This window comes from Oryza glaberrima, chromosome 3 (genome assembly GCF_000147395.1).
Source record: "Oryza glaberrima chromosome 3, OglaRS2, whole genome shotgun sequence".
Lineage (NCBI taxonomy): Eukaryota > Viridiplantae > Streptophyta > Magnoliopsida > Poales > Poaceae > Oryza > Oryza glaberrima.
The window spans coordinates 8,162,442-8,178,993 of NC_068328.1; the positions used below are offsets into that span (position 1 = coordinate 8,162,442).

The 16,552-nt window shown below is 44.8% G+C and overlaps 2 protein-coding genes across 5 annotated transcripts; both read left to right on the forward strand.

The window, feature by feature from the left end:
* The first annotated feature begins 7,742 nt into the window (after positions 1-7,742).
* LOC127768522 (protein NODULATION SIGNALING PATHWAY 2) lies at positions 7,743-9,842 on the forward strand. Its single transcript, XM_052294118.1, has one exon. It carries the CDS (start codon positions 7,847-7,849, stop codon positions 9,584-9,586), a length of 1,740 nt encoding a protein of 579 aa, XP_052150078.1. The 5' UTR covers positions 7,743-7,846; the 3' UTR covers positions 9,587-9,842.
* Positions 9,843-12,638: 2,796 nt separating this feature from the next.
* LOC127767377 (mitochondrial phosphate carrier protein 3, mitochondrial-like) lies at positions 12,639-16,408 on the forward strand. 4 transcript variants are annotated; one of them, XM_052292696.1, is made up of 6 exons: positions 12,661-13,390; positions 13,511-13,872; positions 13,961-14,004; positions 15,476-15,630; positions 15,748-15,872; positions 15,961-16,408. In XM_052292696.1, the coding sequence occupies exons 1-6, from the start codon at positions 13,088-13,090 to the stop codon at positions 16,034-16,036; spliced, it is 1,065 nt and encodes a 354-aa protein (XP_052148656.1). In that variant the 5' UTR covers positions 12,661-13,087; the 3' UTR covers positions 16,037-16,408. The 4 variants fall into 4 exon arrangements, 3 of the variants coding, with proteins under 3 accessions (XP_052148657.1, XP_052148656.1, XP_052148655.1); XM_052292695.1 differs by having other exon boundaries at positions 12,666-13,390; positions 15,416-15,630; XR_008016370.1 differs by lacking the exon at positions 15,961-16,408 and having other exon boundaries at positions 12,640-13,390; positions 13,511-13,862; positions 15,748-15,871.
* Positions 16,409-16,552: the final 144 nt, after the last annotated feature.

A 16,552-nucleotide genomic window follows, 5' to 3' on the forward strand; every position in this document is an offset into this window, starting at 1 on the left:
GTCATGTTAAGAAATTAAGAAACGCTCCCATGTAGCTTGATGTTAGTTGGAGGACGAGCACAGGGTTGTTGGCATGTCGTCAAGTGAGGCTTAAAACAATTTAACTTGCCATTAACATATGCTTGTTTCCTCACGAAGCAGCATGCAACATCAGCAGTGTAGTGGCTACAAATTTCCAACTACTCCTGCTCAACTATTGGAGCTAGCCAGACTCAATGGCCTGTCTTTGGTTATATAATATACCATTTATTAAACTGCTGACGAGCAAGAATCTCTTGTGTCATAAATCGAAACATACAAGCTAAAGCACTCGTTAACTATTCCTGACGATATATATAGTTTTTTTACTGTTCGTGGCGTTGTACTGGTATGCTACTTGGCTTCACATTGTTTAAGATCATTATAAATGTGGTTTGATTCTTAAAATGCTTTCTGATGGTACTGCTTGCTTGAACTCCTTGTGCCTAATAGCTTTGGGTTTGGAAAACTATTGCGTCATTTGTGGCTTCCTTAGAGAAAACACTTGATGGGACTATGCATCTTCCACCAACTTTGTGAGTTGTGAAACACATTGCCTGGTGTTATAAATGCAGTCGCTTTGGTGCAAACATTCTGAAGGAAGCATCTTATGGTAGATGAAATGCAACGCAGAAAAAAAAAATCTGAAAACCGAAATGCTTCCAATGGGTAAGTTGCAATTGATTTCTTTTCGAATTTCTCAGATCTAGCAAGCATCTATTCATATTTTTCAGTCCAGATGAGAGTTGTACTTAAGTTTCTAGAAGGAATCATCAGAAACATTAATCTGACCGGCTTGACCTTAAACCTGCCATTGCCATACTTGTACTCCTAGTACTTCTATGGACTCTGAAACCTGGAGTTCCTTTCTTATGCAAAATAAAGTTCTTCTAATATGCTACTCCCTCTAGTTTGTAAACACTTATCGTTTGGATAAGACTTATATTAAACTTTTAGACTTTGGACTATGAACGATTTTTTAATATCTACTCGAGAAACATAGAGACCATAAGTATATTTAATCTTAAAAAACACTTCAATAAAATAATGTATTATTGATAATTTTATATATTATCATAAAAATATTGGTCAAATTAATTTTTTAAAACCGTCTTTTTTATAAAAAAAAAGATAAATATTTGTAAACTAGAGGGAGTATTGTTGTAAGCTGGTAATCAATGGCATCTTTCCAGCTGCTTCAAGTCAGCTAGTTTAAACATTAAGTGCTTTGCTTCTTAATTGGCTTCCAAGGTTCCAACTACAACCACCATTTTCGTCGTGATGGAGACCTAAACCAAAACCTAATGAATGAAGACGGGCTATAGCTCCAGAAGAGTTTTGAGTACAGACACTCGGGCACTTTTTGGTGACGAGCTTGTTGCGCATGCTGCTGCAGGAAAGTCCAAGAACTCTTCCCAATATAATACAAATATACAATACAATATACATTGCTTTCAACTATTGATGATGGAGGGATTAAAAACAGGTCCATGATTGGTGATTAGGGCCCCAGACCAAACCTAATGTCTAAACTAATGAGGCCTTGTACTACATTGCATGATATCAACGTTGAGATTCCGTTCGGAAAACCGTCCAGATTTGTGAAATGTGTGTTCATAGGCTCTGTACTTTGACCAGGAAGAAGTTTAAGATGAGTAGAACCAGATCAAGGGTACTGTTTATGGCCTTATCAAAACTGGCCATCTTAGCTGCCTTTGTGTCCAGTAATCACTAATCAGTAGTGGAAGGCATGCCAATGTCTGAATCCTGCATTCAATTTTTAGGTATGAGACACGTGTAGAGAACAGTTGGTGCCGTTTCTGATCATGCTTCTAGGCTCTAACATTGTTTGAATCAGCTCTGCAAATTGGAATCTAAGGAAGATGCAAGCAATACTGGACAATAGATTAGAACCGAGGAAGCTACACATGCTAAACCCAATAGGTCGAGACTTGAGAGATATTCCCTCGTTCTAAAATATAGCTAGTTCTAGTAACATCTTAATTTTTCGTATAAAAAACATCTATTTCTAAAGTACCAAGGGGTATTTAGTTGTACAATTCAAAAAGGTGGTTTGGGGGGGGGGGGATTTAGTTATGAATGTCCAAAATACCCTCATCCCCAAAACCCCACTTAATTACCAATCAGAACAGTCAATGAAGGATAATCTAGCAATTTTATATTTCTTCTTAATCTCCGTTGAAAACCCTGTAATTTTTTTCGAGGCAGAAATAGCTATGCTTTAAAGCAACTACAATGTGGAAAAAAAAACCAGATAACAAGCATTTAATGCAAGCTTACTACCCAGTATTAAACTAGTAATCATTGTGGGAAGAGGTAGTAGTTACTACCTAGTGTTTGCGCTATTGCCGGCAACAACCAAATAAATATGAAGATTCTTACTGGACCAAGGTAAAGGAGGGTTGGGATGGATGAATATTTTTTAAGTGGACGCTACCTTGTTTACCACTATACTCCATATAAGCTTTGTAAGAAGTGTTACATCTTACTGCCTCCTGATCATGGGACCCACCTTACTATCTACTCTTTTTGTCCCAAAAAAAAGCCAATCTTAGTATGTATGGGACACTTCCTAGGACAACATGTCCAAATTCGTTGTTCTATGTTTCATCTATGCTAAGGTTGGTTTTTTAGGACGGAGGAAGTAATTGGGTAATATACATTGAGCATGCCCTAAGACTTAGCGAATCTAATAAAGATGTTGAGTAAACCAGACAGAGCCCATTGTTTTGCTAGGTCGCTTCCCCAAACCACAACCAATCATGCAGCTTGCTTACTGAACCATCGGCCATCACGCAACATCACTAGAACTTGAAAAGAAAACATTTTATCTGCGGCTGGATGTGTACTTCATGCGAATAACTAACCTTGTGATGATGGCACCGTCCAGCATGTTAACGTTATCACCATTTGATTCTTTGATTAACTTAAACATCCAGGCCACGACAAAAACCCACTTTATTGCAGTCGTACAAGAGAATTAGCTGGGTTGTTAGTGCGTATATATTGCATTACGGGAAGCAACAAAGGGTGATGTAATAAGGAGGTTATGCCTAAGCATATGCCTAAAGTTTATACTAGGAATATACCGGGGTTTTGGGATGCATTGTTCAGAAGAGACAGAAGAAGGGTTCAGTCTTCAGCAGTTCAGCAGCGTGGGCGATCATGCATGTTTGTGAACTGGGAGCTATCTGAAAACTTTTCTTGTTATTGTAGTGCCGTCAGGTTGGCCGACCGAGCTGGAAGTGGAACTGGGTCTCGAGCCAACTGGGCAAGTGGCAGGGTTATGACTTATGAACTGTAACATGCCTTGTTCTTCAAATCAAGTAGTTTGGGGACTCTATCCGGTTTTTTGTTTAAGAAAACATAAAGGATTGAATAGTTAATAGTGATCTCAACAATGTATGGAGCAACTCAGCAACAGCAATATGGAGTTTATTAAATCGACCATAAAACGACTTGTTTAACTATAGAAATTCATGATGACAAGGAGATACTGCTCTAACTAGCGGTTTTTTTACCCACTTTTGTGCAGAGCTAGTTTATAATGTAGAATTAAATTACATATTCCGTTCATAAATACAATTACATTTTGTCCATAACTATATCGGTCTAGTTACACCATTATAATCTAGGTCCACCACGATCAAATGGTGAGTTTATTTTCTTTTTTTCTCTAATTAACATGATAATTTCTGTGTTTTTATAACAAATATGACAAGTCTTTTTTGCCATTTCTTAGGCTCTTTTAAAATACAGGATTGTACATGAATTAGTTCAATTTTTCCGGAAATCCTCTAAATTCCTTCATTCCATAGGCGATCTTTATAATTATACAATACAATAGGTTCCTTTGGATTTTCCTGAGTACTTCTCTTTTGGAAATTTCCATGTATCTAAAATCATTAGAGCTAGAAGCTCATTGCACCAGCCAATCAGCTCTGTGGAAGCCATTTGGACACCATCAAAGGCCAATCCTGTTTCACTTTTTTTTTTCCAAATGGTTCATAGAAATATGAGAAAATGGTAACTCCACGCTCTAATATTGAAAAGTTTTGACTTTCAGCGCCGGCCTTGGCAACAAAGCTAAGCAACCTGATGGGTGATAACACAAGTTGCCTATAAGTAAGCTACATTTAAGTTGAGATTGTGTGCTATTTATATGTTAGAGAGTACAAGTTACTGTTGGCCATCTCTCTCGGCACATTTCTACCCCTAGCCTTTAGCAACACTGACCATAGTCAGCCAGTTCAGAGCTTCAGATAGCACCAGCCGATACATTTTCTTCAGGAAAAAAAAAATCTCCAATGGTTTGCTGATCGGTTCACTGGGAAATTCTAATTTAGTCCTACACCCCACAAGACGACGTCAATAAGCGGCCACAGGAAGACTATCATAAAACCAGTTAACATCATCAAATTAAATAAATTTGTTTCAGGGCTTAGTCAGACGAGTAGAAGTGGCCAAGAACACCGGGCATTTCTTTACTGATTGCCAACCAGCTGCAGGTTAACAATTCACAGTTGCATCCGCGACCGAAGCAACCGCAACAGGACAGCGTCACGCTTTTCGGCGACCCGATCGCTCACTCGCTCGCAATAATTGCTAGCTTCCGTCGAAGGGGGACTCGCTCCCGACCAGTACGTCTCGCCGGCGGCCGGTCGCTGTCGCCGGCCGGCGAGCCAATCGCCATACGAGGATTGCCAAGTGATACCGTGAGCTCTGCAGGAAACGTAAAATTTTTTATCTCCTCAGTTCTTGCTGCACTCAAGCTAAGCTATCCTGCCGCCTTGTCCTAGTATATGTTAGGGACTAAAAATCATTATCTTTTTTTTTTCAACGTAGGTGTGTCGGTCGATGGCCTAGGTGTACTCGGTCGTCGTCGTGAGTACGGACGGCGACGGCCGGAGCAATTTGCCGTTTAACCACTGGCCTCTCATGCGGCTCTGGCCATGCATGGAGGTAGCCACATGTCAGTAGGGTCGAGTTAATGGCAGAGAATTTTTTTTCATCTCGTTTTTCAGATTTGGCTTCGTGGAGAGGTGCCAGTGGCTAATTACTAGCTAGACTGCCGGCCAGTACTTGGCTCTTTCCCATGATCCATGGAATTCAAGTATTATTGTACTAGATAGATCATTCCAAATTAAGTATGGGTGATGGCAAGTGAAAAAACATATGATATGCCAACATGGAGGGCGGTATGCTCTAGGTAGATTTGCATGCTCCAATTGTCTTGGGCAAGTTGCTTGGGAAACAAAAAAAATTTGTGCAGAGACACATCAATAATTGCTTACGAGTGAGTAGTATTTAGTGATTAGTATGCCATAATAAGAAAGTGTTCCATGGCCCCAGCAAGTTGGAGGTCAAGCTGTCAAATTGAAGTTAGCCGAATGCAAACACAAGAGAGTATCTGTTTCCTCCGGAAAGGTGAAGGGCTCAGTGTTAATTAAGAGTAAAAAAAAATGAAGAGCGCAGGTGAAAGATTTTGCACAAATTGTCAAAACTTTAAAATTTGATCAAATATTGCCCAAAACTCAAATATTTATGATTGGATGGAATTAACACCTAATAATAATGGAGGAAATTCAACCTTGATTCCTTGAACATACCACGTCTAAGAAAGAAAAAAAAGAAGATGGTTAGTAGAATAATATTTTGAAATGGTTAAAAAAATCCATCAGCATTTATATATAGCAACCTTCTCTCTTCTTTCGATTACATGAGAGATGCACGTAAACACACACTGCTAGTATATCCTATTACTACATGCTAAACATAAGGAAACCATAAGCTCATACTTCATACAATAGGTACATATATGAAAACAGTCCACAGCTATGTTTGAAAATGGGATAGGCCGTTGGCAAACTTTGATAGGAAAGAGAAAAAAGCGTAATAATAAAACCATATATTTTTAGAGATTTTCAATGATCCACTTATTTCCCTCAATTTATTTTTTAAAAAGGCTAACTTATGTTTATTTAGTTGGCTCATCAAGTTAGTGTGTTATCCTTAATATTCCATCCATCAGGTGAGACGTGACTAGGAACAAATTAGTGCTCACTTACAAAGCTTCACTACTCAAGTTTGGTTGGGAGAATCTTCTTGGTTCAATTGTAACCTACAACTCACCACTGCACAGATGCAACCAAAAACCATGTGAGACAAGCCATTGGTTCTGTCCAACATTAAAGACAAGAACGAGAGGGTATCATGGAAGGAACAAAAACAACGTAAAAACTAATAAATTAATGCTTAGTGATGCCAAAACCTGGCTAAACCGCACGAACAGTCCGATGTTGACAGAATGGTTATCCCTCCTAGGATGTGATAACTAAGACTCATCCTACGAGTACGAATTAGAATATACTCAAAGCTCTTGAACATACTCAAAGCTCCAAAATAAGCCAAACGGCTTATTTAAAAAAAAATAATTTATGAATAAAACTTTTATATACGTGTTCTTAGCGATCTAAAATCAAAGGCTGGAAAATAAAATTCGATGAGAAAACTTTAAAATCAAATCTAAATTTAAGGTTGAAAATTTAAATTTTAGCTGATAAACATAAGCATAAGCGAAAATATGGGGCTGTCAATGTAAGTTGCCAGTTTTGGGAGGGAGGAAGTAGCACACAGAAACATTGAGAAGGAACTGTGACCAGCTCAGTTAGTAAAAGGTGCATGAATTCTTGGCCAGCTGCCTTCATGAGATGTCCCTCTCATGGATCAACTTATCTAGGATTATTAATTTGATCCTTAAAGAGACAACTGACATTGTGAAAAACAAGAACTACAATAGATTTCCAAATTGTTTTGATACTTCTGTTGAAGCTCAGATCATTTACTAACCTGGTAATATATCCACCAAGTTAAAAGAGTGGCGATGATACAGTCAAACGCATTGTTTCATCCATCTACTGAGAAACCTACGTGTTCTACTCAAATTACTCTGGTGAAACATACAGACATCGCCGATTTGTACGGTTTAACAAGAAAAACAAAGCCCATAAACCCTACGCAATATTTTAGCCCCGATTTCTCTCTCCCCGTGTTTGCTATACTTGTGTTCACAACTAATGAAGTTGGAAACTAAATACAAGCATCCAAAATGGGAAAGACATTAGAACATAATTAATTGACTTTTAATTATTTTAAATTTAAAAAAAATGATTTATCTAATATTTTAAAGTAACTTATATATAAAAACTTTATCCACTAAATATACTGTTTAGCATATTAAAAAACATGCTAACAGAAACTAAAGTAAAATATGTATCATCAGAAAAGAATGCCTTAGAGTAGATACAATAGCAGATTATAAGCCAACTATAAATATATTTTATTAAAAAGATAAAAGAGAAGAGATAAGAGCAGCGAACTACAGATTTGTAGTCAGCTATAGTACGGATTCCAAAACACATGTGTGTATGACAGGTGGGGCCAGATATTGATTGTGTAGTATATATTTATAGATAATTATTGTATTAATTAGCTATTAAATTAACTATAGATGATTTGAAGCCAATAGTTGGCTATAGGATTAAACTTGCTCTTGCTACCAGTCTACCTGTGCCGGCTTAATTCCCTTTTCAGCTAGCACAGTGCCGTTACGGCGCGGGGCCAGTGCCAAGAACGGCTCAAGCCTCCCTGTATAAATAACCCGCTAGGTGCCCACTCGTACTTGGCAATTGGCAACTATCTCTGCTTCCCCTGTTGTTCCCTCTCGCGCCAAAACATTTGCCGGCAAACCAAAAACAGAGGAGGAGCACACACGCACGACGCGTGGTAGGAGAGTACGGGTACGGCCATGGAGGTGACCATGGAGGACGTGGCCGGGGACTTCGAGTTCTCCGGCTGCGGCTCCACCACCACCACCTCCTCCGCGTCCTCCCTCGACGACGGCACGGGAATGTGCTACGCGTGGGGCGAGCTGTCCCCGGTCGCCGACTGGGCCAACTTCTGCTGCTCCGACGACGACGGCGGCCACGACCTGCACGGCCTCATCGAGTCCATGCTCTGCGACGACACGCTCGTCGGCGTCGACGACGACGGCCAAGCTGGCCTCCACCACGCGGATATGTTCCGCGACGACCTTTACTGCTACGGCAATGGCTCCAACCCGAGCAGCACCACCACCACGAACCCTGGCTCGCCGGTGTTCGACGACCAGACGCAGGGCTGCCCCGAGAAGGGCCTCCGGCTGCTCCACCTGCTCATGGCGGCCGCCGAGGCGCTCTCCGGCCCGCACAAGAGCCGGGAGCTGGCCCGGGTGATATTGGTTCGGCTCAAGGAGATGGTCTCACACACCGCCGGCGCCAACGCCGCCGCGTCCAACATGGAGCGCCTCGCCGCGCACTTCACCGACGCGCTCCAGGGGCTCCTCGACGGCTCCCACCCCGTCGGAGGGTCCGGCCGGCAGGCGGCCGCCGCGGCGTCGCACCACCACGCCGGCGACGTGCTGACGGCGTTCCAGATGCTGCAGGACATGTCGCCGTACATGAAGTTCGGCCACTTCACCGCGAACCAGGCGATCCTCGAGGCGGTGTCCGGCGACCGGCGCGTGCACATTGTCGACTACGACATCGCCGAGGGGATCCAGTGGGCGTCGCTGATGCAGGCCATGACCTCCCGCGCCGACGGCGTGCCGGCGCCGCACCTGCGCATCACCGCCGTCTCCCGCAGCGGAGGCGGCGGCGCCCGGGCCGTCCAGGAGGCCGGCCGCCGCCTGTCAGCGTTCGCGGCGTCCATCGGGCAACCCTTCTCTTTCGGACAGTGCCGCCTGGATTCCGACGAGAGGTTCCGGCCGGCGACGGTCCGGATGGTCAAGGGGGAGGCGCTCGTCGCCAACTGCGTCCTCCACCAAGCCGCGGCCACCACCACCATCAGACGCCCCACCGGCTCGGTGGCGTCATTCCTGTCCGGCATGGCCTTGCTCGGTGCCAAGCTGGTCACGGTGGTCGAGGAGGAAGGCGAAGCCGAGAAGGACGACGACGGCGACTCGGCCGGCGACGCCGCGGCGGCGGCGGCGGCGGGCGGCTTCGTGCGGCGGTTCATGGAGGAGCTGCACCGCTACTCCGCGGTGTGGGACTCTCTCGAGGCCGGGTTCCCGACGCAGAGCCGGGTGCGCGGCCTCGTGGAGCGCGTCATCCTCGCCCCCAACATCGCCGGCGCCGTGAGCCGCGCGTACCGCGGCGTCGACGGCGAGAGGAGGTGCGGGTGGGGGCAGTGGATGCGCGGGAGCGGGTTCACCGCCGTGCCGCTCAGCTGCTTCAACCACAGCCAGGCGAGGCTGCTGCTTGGCCTGTTCAACGACGGGTACACGGTGGAGGAGACGGGTCCCAACAAGATCGTGCTCGGGTGGAAGGCCCGGCGGCTGATGTCGGCGTCCGTGTGGGCGCCGCCGCCGCTGCCGGTGCCGTCGTCGCCGCCGGAGGGGGTGTGCCAGCCCGTCGTCGGGATGGCGCCGGTGGCCACCGGTGGCTTCGCGCGGACGGAGTTTGACTATATTGATTCGTTCCTTGTCGAGCCAGCTTACGCGCTAGTTTGAGTCGCCATCTAGCTTAGCTTTGGATTGGACGTGATCGCAGAATTCAGACGTAAAAAAAATGTAGCTCCCGTGTTAGTTGAGTTCCGTTGGTGTGTCAAAACTGTCACTCGCAAGACGTTGAGAGTTGCTAACTCTTAGTACGTGTGTGTTGGTCATTCTCATTCGAGAGATTGGTTATCATTTGATGTTGCACAAAAATTTCTACGTAGGAGTGCACTATTGTGCTTGCTTATCAACGGTAAAAGTTAATCGTAAATTGTTGCCAGCATATTGACTTTGTTAAAAGGAAATTGCATGCATACAACCCAATTATCCGACTCACGTACGACTGAATTTGATAAACGTTTATAAATGGTTGTAATGCATATGAATATGCTTTATTTGATCAATCTATGGTTACATGTTTCTATTTGTATATGAGTTGTACAACTGGGTCATACGTATAACAGTACTCTTGTTAAAAATACAACCACCCTGTAAACAAAATGGCACTTTCTAATTGGTTGGGCTACAGCTGATAAACCTGAAAAATAAACAAACCAATCAAAAATAATTTATAGATAAAACTTTTAGACCGATATCATTACCAGTTTAAAAACCGACATTGGAAAACTGACTAGACGAAAAATTCCAAAACTTTTGTTTCACAATTCAAATTTTTGTTCTTGTTGATAAGCCAACGAGCAGAGACTACGAGAGCCATCAAAGCTGGAGTCGGGAAAGCTACATAGGCACTATAAGAGAGAGAGAGAGAGGGGGGCAATCAATTAGTAAACTCAACAACAATAATCGAAGATAAAACACCTTAGGGAGATGCTTGTGTCTTGATTGGGAAGCAATATTATTGTCTGTGGATGGACCTCGATAGCATGGATCTGGTAGGACCCTCTGTGAGTTCGGCTAGAGAGCTAGTCATGTGAGAGTGAGGGGCTTGAGCTCCTCTGGAGCGCTAGAATAGATTAACACAAAGACGTATACAGGTTTGGGATACCCTAGAGGTGTAACATGCTACTCTTGTTGTGGTGGTTTCTCATTCGTCCTTGAAGGATCTTACAAGTTTATCGACTACTCAAATAGATTATCTTCCTTTCTCTTATGGGTTTCCTAAGAATTTGACTCAATGTGTTGAAGTCTCTCCTCAGTTACCCAACATCCCACCCCCTCCCTTGGTCCTCGCTCTTCCCTTATACTTTCTCTCAGGGACACCACATAACCACAATTCGAGGGAAGATTTTATTCGTATCAACGTAAGGTATGGTTGTCTCATCAATAGTTCATTTTCTCTCTTGCTCCATCAGCCGCAGGTTAGGCCTTAGTGGGGCCCACTGTAAGCGGGGCATGACAAATTGGTGAGAGTTTGCCATGCTAACCTGCCTAATCCACTAGGGCCTCAGGTCCGTCTTGAGCGGGGCCTTCTTCATGCGGGGCACGACGACAGCTTGCCACATGCTCCCATTCAATCCACCAAACATGTGGTGAATAGGGTTCGTTGTGCCCCGGTAGGTGCGGAGTCCGCCTTTCATTACCTAGTGAGAGGCAGAAACTGGAGTGGGTCCTAGTGAGGACACTGTAGTCAACTATGCCCTCCGATTATCCATGCCCGTGTCAGGACCAACACAGTTGAAGCGTTAGTTGAAGCGACGAGTGGCAGTTGCTGCAGTTGCCGCCCTATCTTCATGCTTTCTGCTCCATGGTAGATAACCGTCCCATAAAGCATAAATGGGACCCAGTGCCAGCCTAAACCTGTTGTTCAGCCTCTGTCTAAGGATTGTCCTCGAGGTGCCCTAAGTGGTGCATTCTTCTTATCTTGGGATAGACCACGTGCCACTCCACATCAATCTCCTGTACGGATAACAGGCCAAATGAAGAGATACGTGGCACGTTCCTGGTGCACGTCGATTGCCTGAGACCGCAGTTATTGGGTCACTGACAAATATACTCTCTCTGGCCCAAAATATAACTACTCATGAAGATTGTTAAATAAATTAAGGAGAGAGATAAAAAATGCTAGATTGCCCTTAATTGTCGTCACCGTTCCTGGTCCCAGCGAGAAGAGGGATGAAAGACAAGGTTTGGGAAAAATGGACATTTCACTTCCCTTCAGTGACAAAAGATTAGGAAGAATAGCAAGTCTGTCATTTAAAGAGTGACAAATAGTTAAACTGCATTGCTAACCTTCTGTTAACAAAAAATCCATCCTCAAATCTTGTAGATTTTGGGCTAAGGGATGTTCTTCACGATTAATGCTCCGGGTGTGTCTCATCCAACTCTGGTGACTTCCTCTTCTCCTCTGGTTCCGACAACACCCCCAAACTCCAAATGGAGGACCTACAAATTAGGGTCATGAGTTGGGGATGAGGGATGGAAGAAAAGTGGGAGGTCACCGCCTCGCAGGGCTTAGAGGGATGACCATGGTCCATGGGAGATGGTGCCCAACATTGGGCAGAGGAATGGGTGGGCGGCTAGGGCATCGGTGCTGCCAAAGCGCTTGGACGGTAGGCGGCGGTGGGCCTGTGTTGCAGGTGGCAGGGGTAAAGCAGAGCGACGAGTTAGGAAGTGGTGACCAGTGGTAGCGGATTCGACAGTGAGGAACCACTTGAGACGAGAAAAATGGCTGGGTGGGGGACCTCGTCGTTGATGTCTTGAGGAGGACAACGGGGTAGGCCTGCGCATCGAATAAGTGTCGGTTCGAGCATGCGGTGCTTAAGGAAAAGGAAAAAAAAAGAGAAAGGGATTAAGATATGGATACATGTATGAATCCCCAAGCAATCCAACTATCTAAAATTACAAGATTTTGAGTGGTGTTTCTGCTAAAGATGTACTCCAAGAAATAGCCAATAGTTAAATTTTCCCAACAGGCCCATCATCACGTGATTCGCACGGGTTGCACGTCGGTTCTGGACTTCTGATGCATCGTTCGGGGAGTGCCGGGCACGCAGAGGCGTTGGTGCGTTGCAAAACAAACATGTCAAAACCACGGAGATAACCAGATAATCCTCGCACATCTCGCTTCCCATCTCGTTTCCACCGCACCTTTTTCCTCTCGGCGGAAAATCCCAGCCTCGAATGTGCCAACGAGCTCACCACAGGCACTGCACAGCTCGTGCGCAACGCCCAGAGGAGGCCGTGGGCTTCCTGTCCCGCGTCCGCGCCCACCACATCCGCAATTCCGCACCCGAATCTCGCGGCGTCGCCTCGTCAGACCTCAGCCCACAGAAAACGGAAAAAGGAAAAAAAACAGCCAAGCCGCCGCCGCGCGGAGCACAGCGGCTCAGCGTCAGCGAGCGAGCGGTGGCGCCCCCCCCTCGTCACGCACGCCGCACTCGGCTGCTACGGTCCTCACGCCGCTTCGGCTTCGCGAGCGGACGCCGGCGCGCGCGCGCGTTCGGCGAGACGCGGCGGCCCCTCTCCCCCTCTTGCACACCCCCCAGACCATGCGCGTCTCCGCCCACGCTGCTCTCCCGTCGCGCTCCTCCCAGCAGCAGCAGCGCCTGTTCCCGCATGGCGAGCCCCGACAAGGTCGGCTGCTCACCGGAGCCGCTGCCCCTCGACCGCCTCCTGGCCGAGCTCGCCGCCAACGCCGAGCGGCTAGGGAGGAGGTGGGAGGCGGCGCTCCGCAAACGGGGAAGGGAGGGAGCCAGAGCGGCGGGCGTGGGGTTGGAGGAGGGTAGGAAGGCGGATTCGGCGGCGATGCAGCTGCACACGCCGCTGTTCTACGCCACCTGCGCCCTCGGCGGGCTCCTCAGCACCGGCCTCACCCACCTCGCCGTCACTCCCCTCGACCTCGTCAAGTGCAACATGCAGGTCTTTCGCCGTGTTACTGTAGCTCAAATCTCTAGCTTCCCCAATGACTAATGGAACTCATACAAATCACTAGCTCCCTAAATGGTTAATGGAATTCGTGTGTACAATGTATTCTTGCAGGTTGACCCTGGTAAGTACAGGGACATTTCATCTGGATTTGGTGTCCTGCTCCAAGAGCAAGGTCTTGGTGGATTCTTCAAGGGCTGGATGGCCACGCTGGTTGGGTACAGCAGCCAGGGGGCTTGCAAATTTGGGTTCTACGAGTTCTTTAAGAAGTGCTACTCGGACATTGCTGGCCCCGAGCATGCTGAGAAGTGGAAGACCTTCATCTACCTTGCAGCGTCGGCATCGGCTGAGATGATTGCAGATGTAGCTCTCTGCCCCATGGAGGCTGTGAAGGTTCGAGTCCAAACTCAGCCAGGATTTGCTCGGTGCCTGACGGATGGGTTTCCGAAGATTGTCCAATCTGAAGGTGCCTTTGGGTATAGATACTGCATTTCTTGTATACAATTGTGACTTCTGTTCAAAGTTTATTTGGGGACATCCTATAATACAATGTGCGAATTTCAGGCTTTATAAAGGACTACTTCCTCTCTGGGGTCGCCAAGTTCCTTGTAAGTCAAATGTCTCGTTAGCAGTTATCTTTCACTAGAGTATTATATTTGCATGTCAGGTTTTTAACTGCATAATGTAGACCATAGGTCCATAGTAATGGGGCAAATAAAAGGTCCATAGTAGCAACTAACATTTGACAGCAAGGGCTATAGCAAAATCCTCTGGTGAGTTACTGTTTTTGCTCATGTTCCTACTGAAAGGATATTAGGTTTTGTGTGCAATAACATTATGTGCCACGAGCGTTGACCATGAAGAGAAGTCTTGAAGTCGCATGCTCACAAAGAGCCATCGTTGACAGATTGATACTATTCTAACATACCAAATTGCCCATTCTACTGAATGAGTGCCACTCATCGTTGCTATTTTCTGACAGAAGAATAACTTTAGCTGGCACTATTTTATATCTCTTTTTTGAGAGTTAGTATTTTAGTAGTCTGCTCTCCTAATAATGCTGCAAGACATAGTCTGTTGCACTTTCTCGAACAAACTATATTATATTTTCTTACTTATGTGGCTACTCTATGGAAAAATTGTCAATTGTAATTATTATCACAGTAACAACTTCAGGGCATCCCTCGAAATTTACACTACGAATTTAATTCATTGCACCCTAAGTAGAAGTCAAGATCAGCTGTAGTTGTCAAAACTGAAAACAATCAAATGGTTGCTGTAGCTTTAAGCTATGTATACTAGATACCTCATTTGTTTTGCTCAGCTTCTTAGTTTGCTATTCTTGGAAAAAAATGGATGGAAAATTTAACATCAATTTGTCAGGATGATAAAAGGTGGGAGAGGAGATAATCTTCCAACACGTTTATGGGGAATTGGTTTGTTGATATCGAAATATGCCCACTTTAGAAATATACCACTCAAAGTTACCGATGCACTTCAATACCACCCAAAGTTTCAAAAGCATAGATAATTAGATATCTGCCATACCATTTTTTTAAAAAAAACAAATCAAGGCAATGCACTTACTAACTTTTAGTGGTTGTTTTAATGAGGAAAATAAAAGCAGGTTTTTAGGGGGGAAACAACTTTTAATTCGAGTTTTCCCCAAAGAAACTGAACATATGTTGTTATTCCGTTATTCCAGAATCTAGATATATGTAAAATCTTGTTTGGCTGGGCACCAAAAACATTGTGGAGTCGTTCCTGAGAAAATACGATTTTTCCAGTTTTGAGGAAACTTGGTTTTATCCAGGATCTGGTACATGAAACAAACAAGGATTTACCTAAAACAAGATTAAGGTAAACTAGAATTAATAAAATGTAGTGTAAATTGCAGATAGGATCACATCTTTTAAAATGTAAGATGCTACTAAGTCCCGTACAGATGCCAGCAATTCTTATGCCGTTTCCTTTTAGGTTGTTATTCTCACTTGTGTCTAAACTACTTTCAATTTCCAGATACTATGGTGAAATTTGCTTGCTTTGAGACAATTGTTGAATTAGTATATAAGCATGCAGTTCCAAAGCCAAAAGATGAATGCAGTAAGCCACTCCAGCTAGCAGTGAGCTTTGCAGGGGGATATATTGCAGGAGTCTTCTGTGCAGCTATCTCTCATCCTGCAGACAACCTGGTGTCTTTCCTCAACAATGCAAAGGGGGGCACTATGGCTGATGTAAGCTGCTAGCCCTCTCAGTGACTTTCATATAAAAAAAAAGTTCTTACACCTACTGTCAAGTAATGTTCTACTGATTTTGTTTAACTATTTCTGACCAATGCATTGCACTTTCAGGCTGTAAGAACTCTAGGAGTGTGGGGCCTTCTCACTCGTGGCCTTCCACTCCGTATTATTATGGTTGGTACTCTTACTGGAGCTCAATGGGCAACATATGATGCATTTAAAGTCTTTGTTGGACTGTAAGTACATCATGGACAGTTCGATTTTTGTATTGTGATGCCTACCAGTTATTTATGAATCATAAGCGTTTGTGAATTCAATCTCCAGGCCAACATCTGGTGGATTCATTCCTAGTCCTGCTGCCACCGATTTGCGCCAGGTGGATCATGAAAAGCGGAGTTGACCACATCGCGTAAATGTTGTGCTGAGCTACTACCCTTAATCGGAGTAGATGATGGCAGGCAGTTGCTCTGATTTTCATGAGAGCGGGAACGTAGGAGATGACCTGTTGAGCGAATTTGGAACACAATTTTAAGATTTAGCAGTAGGAAATTCACATTCAAGGGGTTTTTGTTGCTACCTCTTGAATGACAGGCAAGTGCAAGGAAGGCAATAAGCTTGAGGGATGTATTTGGCACATTGCCAAACTGATCTGATCATCTGATGTTTCAATTGGTCATTCTTGCCTCTGTTGGCATTTCCTCTGGTAGTTTCCATACGACTGTTTATCCAGCGTACATGATAGCATGAATAAATGAAAAGAATGTTAAACATGCGTCGCAACTATATGGTCCTCACCGAAATCAACTGACCAAAGCAAGAGCAATTTCGCATGAAAGCAGCCCATCAAGGAGATCCTGATCGGTACATACTGAATTATCGATGTTGTATGTATGCTTCGCGCAATTGCATAGCACCC

What these genes read in the sequence shown, in the direction of transcription:
- LOC127768522 (XM_052294118.1), top strand. Translation starts at nt 7,847, where the DNA reads ATGGAGGTGACCATGGAGGACGTGGCCGGGGACTTCGAGTTCTCCGGC.
- LOC127767377 (XM_052292697.1), top strand. Translation starts at nt 12,653, where the DNA reads ATGTGCCAACGAGCTCACCACAGGCACTGCACAGCTCGTGCGCAACGC. An exon ending in TCGTCAAGTGCAACATGCAG is followed by an intron (nt 13,391 to 13,510) that starts GTCTTTCGCCGT and finishes GTATTCTTGCAG; the next exon opens with GTTGACCCTGGTAAGTACAG. An exon ending in GAAGATTGTCCAATCTGAAG is followed by an intron (nt 13,863 to 13,960) that starts GTGCCTTTGGGT and finishes TGCGAATTTCAG; the next exon opens with GCTTTATAAAGGACTACTTC.